General features: G+C 40.5%; 1 protein-coding gene across 1 annotated transcript; it reads left to right on the forward strand.

Moving 5' to 3' along the window:
* The first annotated feature begins 236 nt into the window (after positions 1–236).
* Positions 237–16,012, forward strand: LOC133557232 (clarin-3). Its single transcript, XM_061907544.1, has 3 exons — positions 237–525; positions 8,216–8,401; positions 12,487–16,012. Exons 1-3 carry the CDS (start codon positions 294–296, stop codon positions 12,762–12,764), a joined length of 696 nt encoding a protein of 231 aa, XP_061763528.1. The 5' UTR covers positions 237–293; the 3' UTR covers positions 12,765–16,012.
* Positions 16,013–16,898: the final 886 nt, after the last annotated feature.

Genomic DNA, 16,898 nt, shown 5'->3' on the forward strand with positions numbered 1-16,898 from the left:
GATTGCTCAGTGGAATTGAATTTTCCTGGACTTTCATGTGCCTGATAATTGCCTCGCAAACACACACTTCTGGTTTCTCTCCGTGAACCCCATCCTGATGTGGCAGTGTTGTTTCCATGACAACCACCCGTCTTATCAAAGGTCACGGCCGTATCTGCTTTGCCATTTTTACGACCAAACATGTCACACTCCACCCTGGCAGATAAGTCCAACACACACGTCAGATGTCCTGGGGATGAGGAAGTTCTGATCCGGGGAGTGGAGATTTGTTTGAGACTCCCGCTGCCGCCGCCATGCCGTCCACGTCCAAGACCCTGTACTTCACCTCCAGTGCCCTGGCCACGGCCATATCGGTGGGAATATTGGGCTTCGCCATGTCCACAGAGTGGGCGACCAAGACCATGATCTGCGCCCGGGGAACAGGCAACTTCTTTAACGGCTCGGCCACCATCACGCTGGAGCTTTTTGACGCCAAGCTGGAGAGAGACATTTGTCCCCTGTTCGGACCCCCTGTGGACTTCCCAGGTGAAATGACTCGAAATAATATTCATTACAGAGCAAACAGAAGCGGGCGTTATTGCTTTGGACCGGCGAGAAGGGTCGTACTTGATCTTTGAACCCAGCTACCTAATCATCCTGTCTTGGTCCTCACTCAAAACCAATAGGGTTCTTGCATAGCTTGATTTGGGACAATAGGACTTAAAAAACAGATATAGGGCTTGGATCTTTAACCACACATATCATCTTGGTCTGAATATGCATGAAAATCAATAGGTGTCAAGTTACTCTTCCAGAATAGCTGGGGTTCTTCTTCTTTCTTCCATGATAGAGGGACAAGGGGCCCACTCCAAAAATAACACTTAATTATTAATCTTACCCTTGATTTTGATAATATTCAATAATTATATCTACCTACTTACAAACCCCGTTTCCATATGAGTTGGGAAATTGTGTTAGATGTAAATATAAACAGAATACAATGATTTGCAAATCATTTTCAACCCATATTCGGTTGAATATGCTACAAAGACAACATATTTGATGTTCAAACTGATAAACATTTTTCTTTTGCAAATAATGATTAACTTTGAAATTTGATGCCAGCAACACGTGACAAAGAAGTTGGAAAAGGTGGCAATAAATACTGATAAAGTTGAGGAATGCTCATCAAACACTTATTTGGAACATCGCACAGGTGTGCAGGCTAATTGGGAACAGGTGGGTGCCATGATTGGGTATAAAAAGCAGCTTCCATGAAATGCTAAGTCATTCACAAATAAGGATGAGGCGAGGGTCACCAATTTGTAAGCAAAACAGTTTTAGAACAACATTTCTCAACGAGCTATTCCAAGGAATTTGGGGATTTTACCATCTACGGTCCGTAAAATCATCCAAAGGTTCAGGGAATCTGGAGAAATCACTGCACATAAGCGATGACATTACAGACCTTTGATCCCTTAGGCGGTAAAAAAAACATCAAAAACCGACAGTGTGTGAAGGATATCACCACATGGGCTAAGGAACGCTTCATAAAACCACTGTCAGTAACTACAGTTGGTCGCTACATCTGTAAGTGCAAGTTAAAACTCTACTATGCAAAGCCAAAGCCATTTATCAACAACACAAATTAATACCGCCGGCTTGGCTGGGCCCGAGCTCATCTAAGATGGACTGATGCAAAGTGGAAAAGTCTTCTGTGGTCTGACGAGTCCACATTTCAAATTATATTGGGAAACTGTGGACGTGGTGTCCTCCGGAACAAAGAGGAACTTAAACATCCGGATTGTTATAGGCGCAAAGTTCAAAAGCCAGCATCTGTGATGGTATGGGGGTGTATTAGTGGGTAACTTACACATCTGTAAAGGCACCATTAATGCTGAAAGGTCCATACAGGTTTTGGATCAACATATGTTGTCATCCAAGCAACGTTATCATGGACGCCCCTGCTTATTTCAGCAAAACAATGCCAAGCCACCTGTTACAACATCGTGGCTTCATAGTAAAAGAGTGCGGGTACTTTCCTGGCCCGCCTGCAGTCCAGACATGTCTCCCATCGAAAATGTGTGGCGCATTATGAAGCGTAAAATACGACAACAAGTCCCCGGGCTGTTGAACAACTTATACATCAAGCAAGAATGGTAAAGAATTCCATTTTCAAACCTTCAACAATTAGTTTCCCCAGTTCCCAAACGTTTATTGAGTGTTGTTAAAAGAAAAGGTGATGTAACGCAGTGGTGAACATGCCCTTTCCCAACTACTTTGGCATGTGTTGCAGCCATGAAATTCTAAGTTAATTATTATTTGCAAAATAGAATAAAGTTTATGATTTTTGAACATCAACTATCTTGTCTTTGTAGTGCATTCAATTGAATATGGGTTGAAAAGGATTTGCAAATCATTGTATTCCGTTTATATTTACATCCAACACAATTTCCCAACTCATATGGAAACGGGGTTTGTAGTAGGGTTGTGAATTTTGGGCAACACACCATTCATTGGAGGCCGAGTCTATGATCAAATTCTATATTACTGAAAATAAAACTGGTTTTGTTCGATAAAATTCTACCCAAACATTAAATAAATTCAAATACAAGCAAGGCAACAAGAGAATTCAATCAATCAATCAATGTTTATTTATATAGCCCCAAATCACAAATGTCTCAAAGGACTGCACAAATCATTACGACTACAACATCCTCGAAAGAACCCACAAAAGGGCAAGGAAAACTCACACCCAGTGGGCAGGGAGAATTCACATCCAGTGGGACGCCAGTGACAATGCTGACTATGAGAAACCTTGGAGAGGACCTCAGATGTGGGCAACCCCCCCCCCCTCTAGGGGACCGGAAGCAATGGATGTCGAGCGGGTCTAACATGATACTGTGAAAGTTCAATCCATAGTGGCTCCAAGACAGCAGCGAGAGTCCCGTCCACAGGAAACCATCTCAAGCGGATCAGCAGCGTAGAGATGTCCCCAACCGATACAGGCGAGCGGTCCATCCTGGGTCCCGACGAGCGGTCCATCCTGGGTCTCGACTCTGGACAGTCAGTACTTCATCCATGGTCATCGGACCGGACCCCCTCCACAAGGGAGGGGGGGACATAGGAGAAAGAAAAGAAGCGGCAGATCAACTGGTCTAAAAGGGAGGTCTATTTAAAGGCTAGAGTATACAGATGAGTTTTAAGATGAGACTTAAATGCTTCTACTGAGGTAGCATCTCGAACTGTTACCGGGAGGGCATTCCAATTATCCAATACTTCTCTTTTCTAAAGTAAAACTGCACAGCAGATATGATCATCTACATCCGGGGTCTCAAACGTACAGCCCGAGGGCCGGATCAGGCCTGCGAACAGGTTTTATCCGGCCCGTGGGATGATTTTGCTAAGTGTAAAAATGAACCTGCAGTTTTGGAATAAAAAAAAACTGCTGTTCTAAATGTGTCCACTGGATGTCGCAATAGCAATTCTTTGTATATTTGTTACATGATGTTAGTACATCAGTCGAGAAAAACTAGCAAACTACATACGTTTTATTTTAATTTTGATATAAAAAATTTTTTTTATCTTGATAGATTGAAAATTAACCGATAAAAGTTGACCGATGAACATTCTCACATTTATTCAGAAAATATAAACAACGACAAATAAAGATAGAATACTATTAACCGCAATATGTAAGTGTAAAAAAAAAACAAAAAAAACTTTATGATTTGTACATTTTCAGAATGTGCCTGTTCTATTTTTAAACAAATAAAACAATCTGAAGTTGTCTTTATTTTTTAAAAACATTTTTATGATAAATTCTGGTAACTGAGCTTTCAGTTTTTTTGTTGTTTTTTTTCCGTCATTGGAAGAACGGCGTGGCGCAGTCGTAGAGTGGCCGTGTGCCACCCGAGGGTCACTGGTTCAAATCCCACCTAGAACCAACCTCGTCACGTCCGTCGTGTCCTGAGCAAGACACTTCACCCTTGCTCCTGATGGGTGCTGGTTAGCACCTTGCATGGCAGCTCCCTCCATCAGTGTGTGAATGTGTGTGTGAATGGGTAAATGTGCAAGTAGTGTCAAAGCGCTTTGAGTACCTTGAAGGTAGAAAAGCGCTATACAAGTTCTTTTTATATTATATTATATAACGGTACCTCGGGTTTTTTTGCCATAAAATTCTGGCGACACACTTGATCATAAAATCCTTGATACCGAAGTACATGTCAAACTACTTCCAGAACACAAATGACGACCATAACCACAACACCAGGGGCAGCTCCACAAACCACGTTAAAAACAGATTCCGATCTAATAAAGCTCTTAACTAATCATCTTGTCTTGGTCCTCACTCAAAACCAATAGGGTTCTTGCGTAGCTTGATATGGGACAATAGGACTTAAAAAACAGATATAGGGCTTGGATCTTTAACCACACATATCATCTTGGTCTGAATTGGGTATAAAAACAGCTTCCATGAAATGCTAAGTCATTCACAAACAAGGATGGGGCGAGGGTCACCAATTTGTAAGCAAATTGTCGAACAGTTTTAGAACATTTCTCAACGAGCTATTCCAAGGAATTTAGGGATTTTACCATCTACGGTCCGTAAAATCATCAAAAGGTTCAGAAAATCTGGAGAAATCACTGCACGTAAGCGATGACATTACGGACCTTTGACCCCTCAGGCGGTACTGCATCAAAAACCGACATCAATGTGTGAAGGATATCACCACATGGGCTAAGGAACGCTTCATAAAACCACTGTCAGTAACTACAGTTGGTCGCTACATCTGTAAGTGCAAGTTAAAACTCTACTATGCAAAGCGAAAGCCATTTATCAACAACACCCAGCCCAAGCTCATCTAAGATGGACTGATGCAAAGTGGAAAAGTCTTCTGTGGTCTGACGAGTCCACATTTCAAATTATATTTGGAAACTGTGGACGTGGTGTCCTCCGGAACAAAGAGGAAATTTAACATCCGGATTGTAATAGGCGCAAAGTTCAAAAGCCAGCATCTGTGATGGTATGGGGGTGAATTAGTGCCCAAGGCATGGGTAACTTACACATCTGTGAAGGCACCATTAACCCTGAATGGTCCATACAGGTTTTGGATCAACATATGTTGTCATCCAAGCAACGTTATCATGGACGCCCCTGCTTATTTCAGCAAAACAATGCCAAACCACGTGTTGCAACAGCGTGGCTTCGTAGTAAAAGAGTGCAGGTACTTTCCTGGCCCGCCTGCAGTCCAGACATGTCTCTCACCATAAAATTCTGGCGACAGACTTGATCATGAAATCCACGTTCCCTGTGTTTACAGTGCATTTCAGTAATTGGGAAAAATGGTACCACTGATCAATCAATCAATCAATCAATCAATGTTTATTTATATAGCCCCAAATCACAAATGTCTCAAAGGACTGCACAAATCATTACGACTACAACATCCTCGGAAGAACCCACAAAAGGGCAAGGAAAACTCACACCCAGTGGGCAGGGAGAATTCACATTCAGTGGGACGCCAGTGACAATGCTGACTATGAGAAACCTTGGAGAGGACCTCAGATGTGGGCAACCCCCCCCCTCTAGGGGACCGAAAGCAATGGATGTCGAGCGGGTCTAACATGATACTGTGAAAGTTCAATCCATAGTGGCTCCAAGACAGCAGCGAGAGTCCCGTCCACAGGAAACCATCTCAAGCGGATCAGCAGCGTAGAGATGTCCCCAACCGATACAGGCGAGCGGTCCATCCTGGGTCCCGACGAGCGGTCCATCCTGGGTCTCGACTCTGGACAGTCAGTACTTCATCCATGGTCATCGGACCGGACCCCCTCCACAAGGGAGGGGGGGACATAGGAGAAAGAAAAGAAGCGGCAGATCAACTGGTCTAAAAAGGAGGTCTATTTATTTAAAGGCTAGAGTATACAAATGAGTTTTAAGATGAGACTTAAATGCTGATGATTTTACGGCAAATTTCTGGCGACTGCATGAGCTGCCAGGTTTCTACAGTAAAATCTACTGACTTTTAAAAAATATTTTTTTTTACAGTGTAGCCTTAGCAGACATGATCTTAAAATGCTTTCATGAACAGTAATCAATAATACATTTAGAAGGCTATTGACATATTGAGCATATTCAACTGTACCTAACCCAAACATTTCCTCAAAATCAACAGGGTTCTTGCTCCGACGTTTTGCAAAAATGCATATGTTTGTGTGTTTTCTTTTATTGCTACTCTTTTTGAGACATCAACAAGGAAAAGTACCTTCCATATGAGTTAGGACATAAATCATGTTCCCGATACGGAAAACTATTGCATCTAATAGAGAGCCAGTCTGTGAACATTGCTCCAAAGTCAGGATTTTTTTGTCGATTTAATGGTGCAAAGGCAGCAATATTTGATAAAAGAAGCTGAATAAGGACTTCCCTATTCCTCCCCGAAAAAAACAGATAGGTAAACAGCTGATTTTATGACTTCTGGTGCTGACGTAAGACAAACCGTGTCCCTTATGTGACCAAAGGCTGAACAAATACACTACGGTCCTAAGACCATAGTGGCCATTAACAGTAAGCTTCTACATCTGGGTTGCCACAAGTGCAGCACAGGGGCCATCTGTAGTCCATGACTCAGGGGCAGTACGGCTCGGATGGTAGAATGGGCGTGCCAGCGACTTGAGGGTTCCAGGTTTGATCCCCGCTTCCGCCATCCTAGTCACTTCCGTTGTGTCCCTGGGCAAGACACTTTTACCCACCTTCTCTCAGTGCCACCCACAACTTAGATATTGGGTTTCACTGTGTAAAACTCTTTGAGTCACTAGAGAAAAAGCGCTATATAAATATAATTCACTTCATTTGTCATTGTCCTTAAGCACATTACGAAAAACTAAAAATTGTAATCTCAAGTGCACCCCTGGTGGTGAAATCTATCAAAATGAGGGATTTTTCCAATTGACTGCGTATCGGTTTTAAAAGTGCTCCCCCTCTGGTCAACATATGAAATAACAAGTGTGTGTAAAAATTTAAAGTGCTCCTCCTCTGGCTAACATACGTAATAACGAGTGTGTGTAAGAAATTGAAATGCGCCCCCTTTGACCAAAATTAATTAAAAAAATATAAACATATGTAATAACGTGAAGTAAATAACAAAGATTAAAAAACAATTAAAAACAAACATTTTTTTCATTTTTCTTTTACCTAAAGCAGTCTTTTCATCTCAATGTGTCGACTTCTTTCTTAAAAAATTGGGAACAATTTCTCATATTCTTTCTGTTTCTGTAGAATTGCAATATTTTCTCGTAAAATTGTTACTTTTTAATGCAAAATGGCGACATTTGTCATACAAGATTTGGACTTTTATCGCAATATTGCCAATCTGTTTGTTGTTCTTGTAAAAGAGTGACATTTTCTTGGAGTAAAATGATGACCTGTGTCATCATTTTGCCAAGTAAAATTACGATTATTATGACATTGCCAAAATGTTAATGTTTTCTTATAAAATTGTGACTTTTGTCGAGTTGTGTTTATATTGGTTTTATATGCATTTATTTTTTGTTTTTATTCAGTCATTGGTGGAGCTCAGGATAGTATTTGAATGTTGTTTTTAATATTGTTGTGCAGCACTTTGGAAACATTTCGTTGTTTAAATATAAATAAAGTGGATTGGATTGAGTAAAATGACGAGTCTTTTCATAAAACTGCCCAAATTTTAAGCTTTTCTTGTAAAATTGCGATTGTTATTGAGTACGATTCCAACATTTATCTTAACGTTGCACAAATGTTCAGTTTTTCTTGTAAAATTTTGAATTCCATCCATCCATCCATCCATCCATCATCTTCCGCTTATCCGAGGTCGGGTCGCGGGGGCAGCAGCCTAAGCAGGGAAGCCCAGACTTCCCTCTCTCCAGCCACTTTGTTTTGAATTTTGAATTGCATTGAGTAAAATCATGTCTTTTATATTAACACTGCAGAAAATCAAAGTTTTTCTTGTGAAATTGTGACCTTTTTTTTGTGAAATTCCAACTAATTTTTTCACACTAAGCTTTTTTTTTTATATATATATATTTGCATGGTATGTATATATTATTAATGTTGTAAATACAAATGTTTATACATTTAGAAAGGGTGGTCACCAAGAGGTCTGCATTTTTCAAAGGTCTCAAGGATGTAAGAAATACGATAATGTGTGTGTGTGTGTGTGTGTGTGTGTGTGTGTGTGTGTGTGTGTGTGCGCAGTGTTTCCAAAGCTGATAGAAACCAAAGGCGTCCCTGTGGTTCTGCACGGAGTGTCCTTGGTTCTGCTGGTGTTGTGTCTGCTGTCGTCGACCATCAGCATCCTGGTGTCGCTCTACAACAGCGTCAGTAACCCCTACGAGACCTACATGGGGCCCGTGGCCATCTACACCTGCAGCTCTATCAGCGGTCAGTACCAAGCGGCGAGCAGGAATAAAATCATCAGGAGCCAATGTAGTCCATAAATTGTCTAGGACTTGTTTGTTTTAACCAGGATAAACAAACAAACACAAATGGTGTTCTTTATAGTTGTTTTTTTTTACAAACTTTTGGCCAATTGTACACATTTTTTAGTCCACATGTCCTTTTTTTCTTGGATTCGTAATTGTTTTTTTGTTTGCTTTTTCCAGAAATGTTTTTATAGTTTATGGCTGTAGTGCCCCCTACAGCTTTGGCATGCACTTAACACCCTTCTGATTGTTTTGGGATGGGAAAAGGGTATGGTACGAGGCCATGGGTGTCAAACTCTGGCCCGCGGGCCAAATTTGGCCCCTGAGGCAATATGAAATTAACATTAGAGCTGGCCCGCCGGTATTATACAGCGGCAGTGCCGCTGTAACACCGCATTCACCAGTAATACTCATACTTTCCAACCCTCCCGATTTTCCCGGACTCCCAAATTTCAGTGCCCCTCCCGAAAATCTCCCGGGGCAACCATTCTTCCAAATTTCTCCCGATTTCCACCTGGACGACAATATTGAGGGCGTAAGGCACTGCCTTTAGCGTCCTCTACAACCTGTCGTCACATCCGCTTTTCCTACGTACAAATAGCGTGCCAACCCACTCACATAATGCCCGCGGCTTTTACACACACACACAAGTGAATGCAAGGCATACTTGTTCAACAGCCATACAGGTCACACTGAGGGTGGCCGTATAAACAACTTTAACACTGTTACAAATATGCGCCACACTGTGAACCCACACCAAACAAGAATAATAAACACATTTCGGGAGAAGATCCACACCGTAACACAACATAAACACAACAGAACAAATATCCAGACCCCCCTTGCAGCACTAACTCTTCCGGGATGCTAAAATATACCCCCCCGCCCCCAAGCAATAATTAACGTTTTATTCATGCACTTTCTCTTGCTACTTCAAGGCTTGAATGTTTGATTCATTCATTATTGTTATTTTATTTGCAAATGTATTAGCCTGTGGAAAAAGTTTATTTTGATATTTACCTCAGAGGGCTGCAAATAGAAAAGAGGCATTACATTTTTATTTAAATTTTATTTGATATGCCATTGATATTTTTTAATTATTATTATTGTTATTTAAAACTCAATTTTGCATGTCACTATAAAGTTATATAAGCCTTGCTTGTTCAATATTCAATGCAAAACTTGTTTGGGTCCCTATTAAAAGGTTCATTTGTTTAACCTTGGCCCGTGGTTTTGTTCAGTTTTAAATCTTGGCCCACTCTGTATTTGAGTTTGACACCCCTGTACTAGGCGGTTGATGTACACCAGGGGTCACCAACCTTTTTGAAACCAAGAGATACTTCTTGGGTACTGATTAATGCGAAGGGCTACCAGTTTGATACACACTTTAATAAATTGCCAGAAATAGCCAATTTGCTCAATTTACCTTTGATAGATAAATCTATAAACGTAAAAAATGGCTATTTCTGTCTGTCATTCTGTCGTACATTTTTTTGTAGGGAATAAATGATGAAAAAAACACTTAATTGAACGGTTTAAAAGAGGAGAAAACACACAAAAAAAATGAAAATTACATTTTGAAACATAGTTTATCTTCAATTTCGACTCTTTAAAATTCAAAATTCAACGGAAAAATACGAAGAGAAAAACTAGCTAATTCGAATATTTTTGAAAAAATTTAAGAATTTATGGAACATCATTAGTCATTTTTCCTGATTAAGATTAATTTTAGAATTTTGATGACATGTTTTAAATAGGTTAAAATCCAATCTGCACTTTGTTAGAATATATAACAAATTGGACCAAGCTATATTTCTAACAAAGACAAATCGTTATTTCTTCTAGATTTTCCAGAACAAAAATGTTAAAAGAAATTCAAAATACTTTGAAATAAGATTTAAATTTGATTCTAAAGATTTTCTATATTTGCCAGAATAGTTTTTTTTTATTTTATTCATAATAAGTTTGAAGAAATATGTCACAAATATTATTCGTCGAAAAAACAGAAGCTAAAATGAAGAATTACATTAAAATGTATTTATTATTCCTTACAATAAAAAAAAAAATTCACTTGAACATTGATTTAAATTGTCAGGAAAGAAGAGGAAGGAATTTAATGTGTTTAAAAATCCTAAAATCATTTTTAAGGTTGTATTTTTTCTCCAAAATTGTCTTTCTGAAAGTTATAAGAAGCAAAGTAAAAAAATAAATGAATTTATTCAAACAAGTGAAGACCAAGTCTTTAAAATATTTTCTTGGATTTTCAAATTCTATTTGAGTTTGTCTCTCTTAGAATTAAAAATGTCGAGCAAAGCGAGACCAGCTTGCTAGTAAATAAATAAAATTTTAAAAAATGGAGGCAGCTCACTGGTAAGTGCTGCTATTTGAGCTATTTTTAGAACAGGCCAGCGGGCGACTCATCTGGTCCTTACGGGCGACCTGGTGTTGGTGACCCCTGGGTTCGAGTGTCCGCCCTAAGTTCGGTAGGTTGTGAGTTCAAACCCCCGGCTGAATCATACCAAAGACTATAAAAATGAGACCCATTACCGCCCTGCTTGGTACTCAACACCAAGGGTTGGAATTGGGGGTTAAATCACCAAAAATGATTCCCGGGCGCGGCCACCGCTGCTGCTCACTGCTCCCCTCGCGGTCAACACACCCCCGACTCTCAGGTACTATTTAATCTCACTAAAACACTAGCAACACAATAGGCGGATAAGGGATTTTCCAGAATTATACTAGTAAATGTTTAGTTTGGTTTAGTTTAGTTTATTAAGGATCCCCATTAGTCTACACCGCAGTGGAGACTATTCTTCCTGGGGTCCAGGCAAAAAACATCACACAAACACACATCAAAAGATTAAAATGCAGTACAACATGATCCAATAATAAATGGTCATAATACAAAAATAGCAACAACAAAGAACCAAAAAGTACTAATACATTTTTTGTTACATAATAATTTTCATACCAAAGATAAAAATAGCAATATAAAAATAGATATACTGTATGCATTATTGCAAAAATAAAACAAAGAACCAATGGCCTAAAATATACACATTAGTGTACCAAAGACAAACTATAAGTGACGAAAAAGTATCATCCATCCATTTTCTGCTGCTTATCCCATAAACAATAAAATACTCAATAGTAAATAAAAACAGTCATGACATTAGGTACAATCTAGAATAATCTCTTTACGCAATACTTCTCATTTTAGTCTATTCTTAAAGCCCACTATGTGTCTAATAACATCTGAATCGCTCCCATTGCAATCGCCTTTTTTTCACTCTAAATTTCCTCATCCACGAATCTTTCATCCTCGCTCAAATAATGGGGGAATTGTCGCTTTACTCGGTCCGAATCGCTCTTGCTGCTGGTGGCTATGATTATAAACAATGTGAGAATGCGAGGAGCCGTTACTGCACATGTCAGCAGACTAATTAGGAGTCTTTGTTTGTTTACTTACTACTAAAAGACAAGTTGTCTAGTATGCTCACTATTTTATTGAAGGACTTAACTGCAATAATAAACATATGTTTAATGTACCCTAAGATTTTTGGTTAAAATAAAGCCAATAATGCCATTTTTTGTGGTCCCCTTTATTTAGAAAAGTAAGGAAAAGTATCACCGTGGTTGCCTGTTAGTTTCACCTGTCCCTTGTTTTAGACGTACACCTGTTGGTAATTACTGCCTTTTCTGTCGTTTCGACCTCACATCCTAGTTCTGTTCCACGCAACAAGTGACAACAATGATCCCCGTTTCTGGTAAACCTGTTTTTTGTATTTTACTAGCTTCCACGCTATGCTTTGTGTTTTCTAGCTCCCATGCTAGCTCCTTGTTTTGCCTTCTCGCATCACGCGCACATCGTCTGCTACTTCCGGTACAGGCAAGGCTTTTTTATTTCAGCAAAAATATGGCAATATGGCGAAATGATCAAGTATGACACACAGAATGGAGCGGCTATCCCCGTTTGAATAAGAACATTTAATTTCAGTAGGCCTTTAACTTGTTTTACATCGTAAATTCTGCGTTTCCCCGCAGCGTGTTTGTCCTTCCTGGTCCTCGTCCTTTTCGTGGCCAACTTCCTGGCGACCACCATAGCCGAGGACCTGGTGAGGAGCTTCGCCGAGAACGTCCCGGTGGAGCTGAGGATCACCTCGTCCCAGATGCAGCTGGGCTACTTCCTGCTCATCCCGTACACGGTGCTCTCGCTGCTCGCCGTCGCCCTCATCTACGCCTACGACCACGCCGCCTACACCCAGCGGCGGGAGCAGCAGAGGCCCACGGAGGACGCGCCCAAGGAGATCATGATGTATTAGGACGCCCGCGCTATTTAAGTCGCTTACAGCGTGTATGTATGTATGTACAGTCAATGTTCTGGAAAGGGGGCGGGGCTATGTTGATGCCGTCTGCTTCCTGGGGAAATTACGTGCAGAATGAACCAAAAAAGGAACTCTATAGCAGTGTCTTTTAAGCCGAAGCACATTTTTTTATTGAAAAAAATGCAGAAATCATTAAAGGGGAACATTATCACCAGACTTATGTAAGCGTCAATATATACTTTGATGCTGCAGAAAAAAGACCGTATGTTTTTTTAACCAATTTCCGAACTCTAAAAGGGTGAATTTGGTCGATTGAAGCGCCTTTCGATTGTTCGCCGTCGGAGCGATGACCTCTCACCCGTGACGTCACAACGGGAAGCAATCCGCCATTTTCTCAAACACATGACACACTCCAAGTCAAATCAGCTCTGTTATTTTCCGTTTTTTCGACTGTTTTCCGTACCTTGGAGACATCCACCAACAACACCCGTTGACTTACGAGGAGTGTGCTAATCAGACAGTTTCTCACTACATGACTGGAAGCTAATCGATGCTAACATGCTATTTAGGCTAGCGGTATGTACATTTGTAGCGATATTTTCATCCAGCCTTTCCCTCCGCCCACATTTAATGCCAAACAAACACATACCCATCGACGGATTCAAGTTGCACCAGTGGTCAAAAGATGCGAAAGTCCCCCGTTTGTTCTGCACACCTTACCGACGATAGCGATGCTATAACAGAGATGTGTGGATATCCTGCGATACTCAAAGCAGATGCATTTCCATACGATAAAGTCAACGAAATCACAAAGGTGAGTTTTGTTGATGTTATTGACTTATGTGCTAACCAGACATATTTGCTCACCGCATGACTGGAAGCTAATCGATGCCAACATGCTATTTAGGCTAGCTGTATGTATATTTGTAGCGATATTTGCATCCAGCCTTTCCCTCCACCCACATGTAATGCCAAACAAACACATCCCAATCGACGGATTCAAGTTGCACCAGTGGTCAAAAGATGCGAAAGTCCCTCGTTTGTTCTCCACATTTTACCGACGATAGCGATGCTACGACAGAGATGTGTGGATATCCTGCGATACTCAAAGCAGATGCATTTCCATACGATAAAGTCAACGAAATCACAAAGGTGATTTTTGTTGATGTTATTGACTTATGTGCTAACCAGAAATATTTACTCACGGCATGACTGCAAGCTAATCGATGCTAACATGCTATTTAGGCTAGCTGTATGTACATTTGTAGCGATATTTTCATCCTGCCTTTCCCTCCGCCCACATTTAATGCCAAACAAACACATACCCATCGACGGATTCAAGTTGCACCAGTGGTCAAAAGATGCGAAAGTCCCTCGTTTGTTCTCCACATTTTACCGACAATAGCGATGCTACGACAGAGATGTGTGGATATCCTGCGACACTCAAAGCAGATGCATTTCCATACGATAAAGTCAACAAAATCACAAAGGTGAGTTTTGTTGATGTAATTGACTTATGTGCCGATCAGACATACTTGCTCACGGCATGACTGGAAGATAATCGATGCTAACATGCTATTTAGGCTAGCTGTATGTACATATTGCATCATTATGCCTCATTTGTAGCTATATTTGCATCCAGCCTTTCCCTCCACCCACATTTAATGCCAAACAAACACATACCAATCGACGGATTCAAGTTGCACCAGTGGTCAAAAGATGCGAAAGTCCCCCGTTTGTTCTGCACATTTTACCGACGATAGCGATGCTACGACAGAGATGTGTGGATATCCTGCGATACTCAAAGCAGATGCATTTCCATACGATAAAGTCAACGAAATCACAAAGGTGAGTTTTGTTGATGTTATTGACTTATGTGCTAATCAGACATATTTGCTCACGGCATGACTGGAAGCTAATCGATGCTAACATGCTATTTAGGCTAGCTGTATGTACATATTGCATCATTATGCCTCATTTGTAGCTATATTTGCATCCAGCCTTTCCCTCCGCCCACATTTAATGCCAAACAAACACATACCAATCGACGGATTCAAGTTGCACCAGTGGTCAAAAGACGCGAAAGTCCCTCGTTTGTTCTGCACATTTTACCGACGATAGCGATGCTACGACAAAGATAGCACATAAATGTGTGGATATCCTGCGACACTCAAAGCAGATGCATTTCCATACGATAAAGTCAACGAAATCACAAAGGTGAGTTTTGTTGATGTTATTGACTTATGTGCTAATCAGACATATTTGCTCACGGCATGACTGGAAGCTAATCGATGCTAACATGCTATTTAGGCTAGCTGTATGTACATATTGCATCATTATGCCTCATTTGTAGCTATATTTGCATCCAGCCTTTCCCTCCGCCCACATTTAATGCCAAACAAACACATACATACATAATTAAGGTACTTAATTAATTAATTTACACACTATAATACAAAACAGGGAAAACAAAGGGCGTGCTCAGTGGTGGATAATAATCTAGACTAAACTCAAAACAAAACAGCACAATGGCATGACTATATACAAATAAACAAAATATACTATCAACGGTACAAAACAAAACAAAACCTTGCACAAAGGCATAAATACAAATAAGATCTTACGTGGCGTGGTCAAAACAATAATCAGCGTGGCAAGGAAAGGTAGATGCGTGGTCTTGAGGGTTCGATACAAAGTCCGGTAGGTAAAGCAGGTACGTAAGTAGCATGTAAAGTTCCCAGGACGAGGACAGGGACAGAATGGCTTAAATAATGACTATGATGATTAGTGACAGGTGTGAGGCTGAGGACAGGAGCGTGACTTGTTGACAAGGTGGAAACTAATGAGTAACTATGGAAACAAACAAAACTAGAAAATGCAAAATGGGAAACAAGAGACCAAAAACAAAACATAAACCCGGATTAACAGGCATGACATTTAATAAGTAGGACACTTTTGTATCCCCAGTTATTTTACTGTGATTTGTTTTTAAGTGTCATTGCTCCAAAAATAATAATGAATCAAAATCCAAAATTAAGGCTCCAATTATTATATAATCTCAAATATTCCACCTAAAAAAGTTATTGGGTGAAAATATTGCATATTTTGTGTTTTTTTCCATTTTTTTTTTCCAATGTTGATCTAGAGATTTAAAACTTGCATAATGGTAAAAAATTATAATACTGAATAATGACACATTTTTAATTTTTTTTTTTGACCAAAACCCTTTGGGGATCATAACTGAGTGGAGGCTTAAATGTATTTTTTTATACATATATTGTATTGGTTTTTAAAATAAAAATGATGAAAATGGCCCCCGCTTGCTCTGATTTTTCAGTGTGCGGCCCTCGGTGGAAAAAATTTGGAAACCCCTGGCATAGTGCAAAGACTTCCTGCGTGATCAGTTGCTACAGAGCTCCAAACTTCATGTGACCTTCCAATTAGCCCACGTACAGTACGCAGAGAGCTTCATGAAATGGGTTTCCATGGCCGAGCGACTGCATCTAAGGCGTACATCACCCAAGTCCAACCCAAAGTGTGGGATATAGTGGTGTAAAGGATGTCACCACTGGACTCTAGAACAGTCCAGTATCACCCTTTTCCATCTGGACCAGTCTGGGTTTGGAGGACTGCATTGTGGCGAGTGTGAAATTTGGTGGAGGAGGAATTATGGTGTGGGGTCGGTTTTTCAGGAGTTGGGCTTCCAGTGAAAGAAACTTTGAATAATCCAGGATACCAAAACATGTTGGACGATTCCATATCAATCATCAATCAATCAATCAGTGTTTATTTATATAGCCCCAAATCACAAATGTCTCAAAGGACTGCACAAATCATTACGACTACGACATCCTCGGAAGAACCCACAAAAGGGCAAGGAAAACTCACACCCAGTGGGCAGGGAGAATTCACATCCAGTGGGACGCCAGTGACAATGCTGACTATGAGAAACCTTGGAGAGGACCTCAGATGTGGGCAACCCCCCCGCCCCCCTCTAGGGGACCGAAAGCAATGGATGTCGAGCGGGTCTTACATGATACTGTGAAAGTTCAATCCATAGTGGCTCCAACACAGCCGCGAGAGTTCAGTTCAAAGCGGATCCAAGACAGCAGCGAGAGTCCCGTCCACAGG

This window comes from Nerophis ophidion, linkage group LG08 (assembly GCF_033978795.1).
Source record: "Nerophis ophidion isolate RoL-2023_Sa linkage group LG08, RoL_Noph_v1.0, whole genome shotgun sequence".
NCBI classification, from domain to species: Eukaryota; Metazoa; Chordata; class Actinopteri; order Syngnathiformes; family Syngnathidae; genus Nerophis; species Nerophis ophidion.

Excerpts from the sequence above, each read along its gene's own strand:
- LOC133557232 (XM_061907544.1), top strand. The coding sequence starts at position 294 with ATGCCGTCCACGTCCAAGACCCTGTACTTCACCTCCAGTGCCCTGGCC. Across the intron at positions 526-8,215 it reads ACCCCCTGTGGACTTCCCAG|TGTTTCCAAAGCTGATAGAA; the intron begins GTGAAATGACTC and ends GTGTGTGCGCAG. Across the intron at positions 8,402-12,486 it reads CACCTGCAGCTCTATCAGCG|CGTGTTTGTCCTTCCTGGTC; the intron begins GTCAGTACCAAG and ends GTTTCCCCGCAG.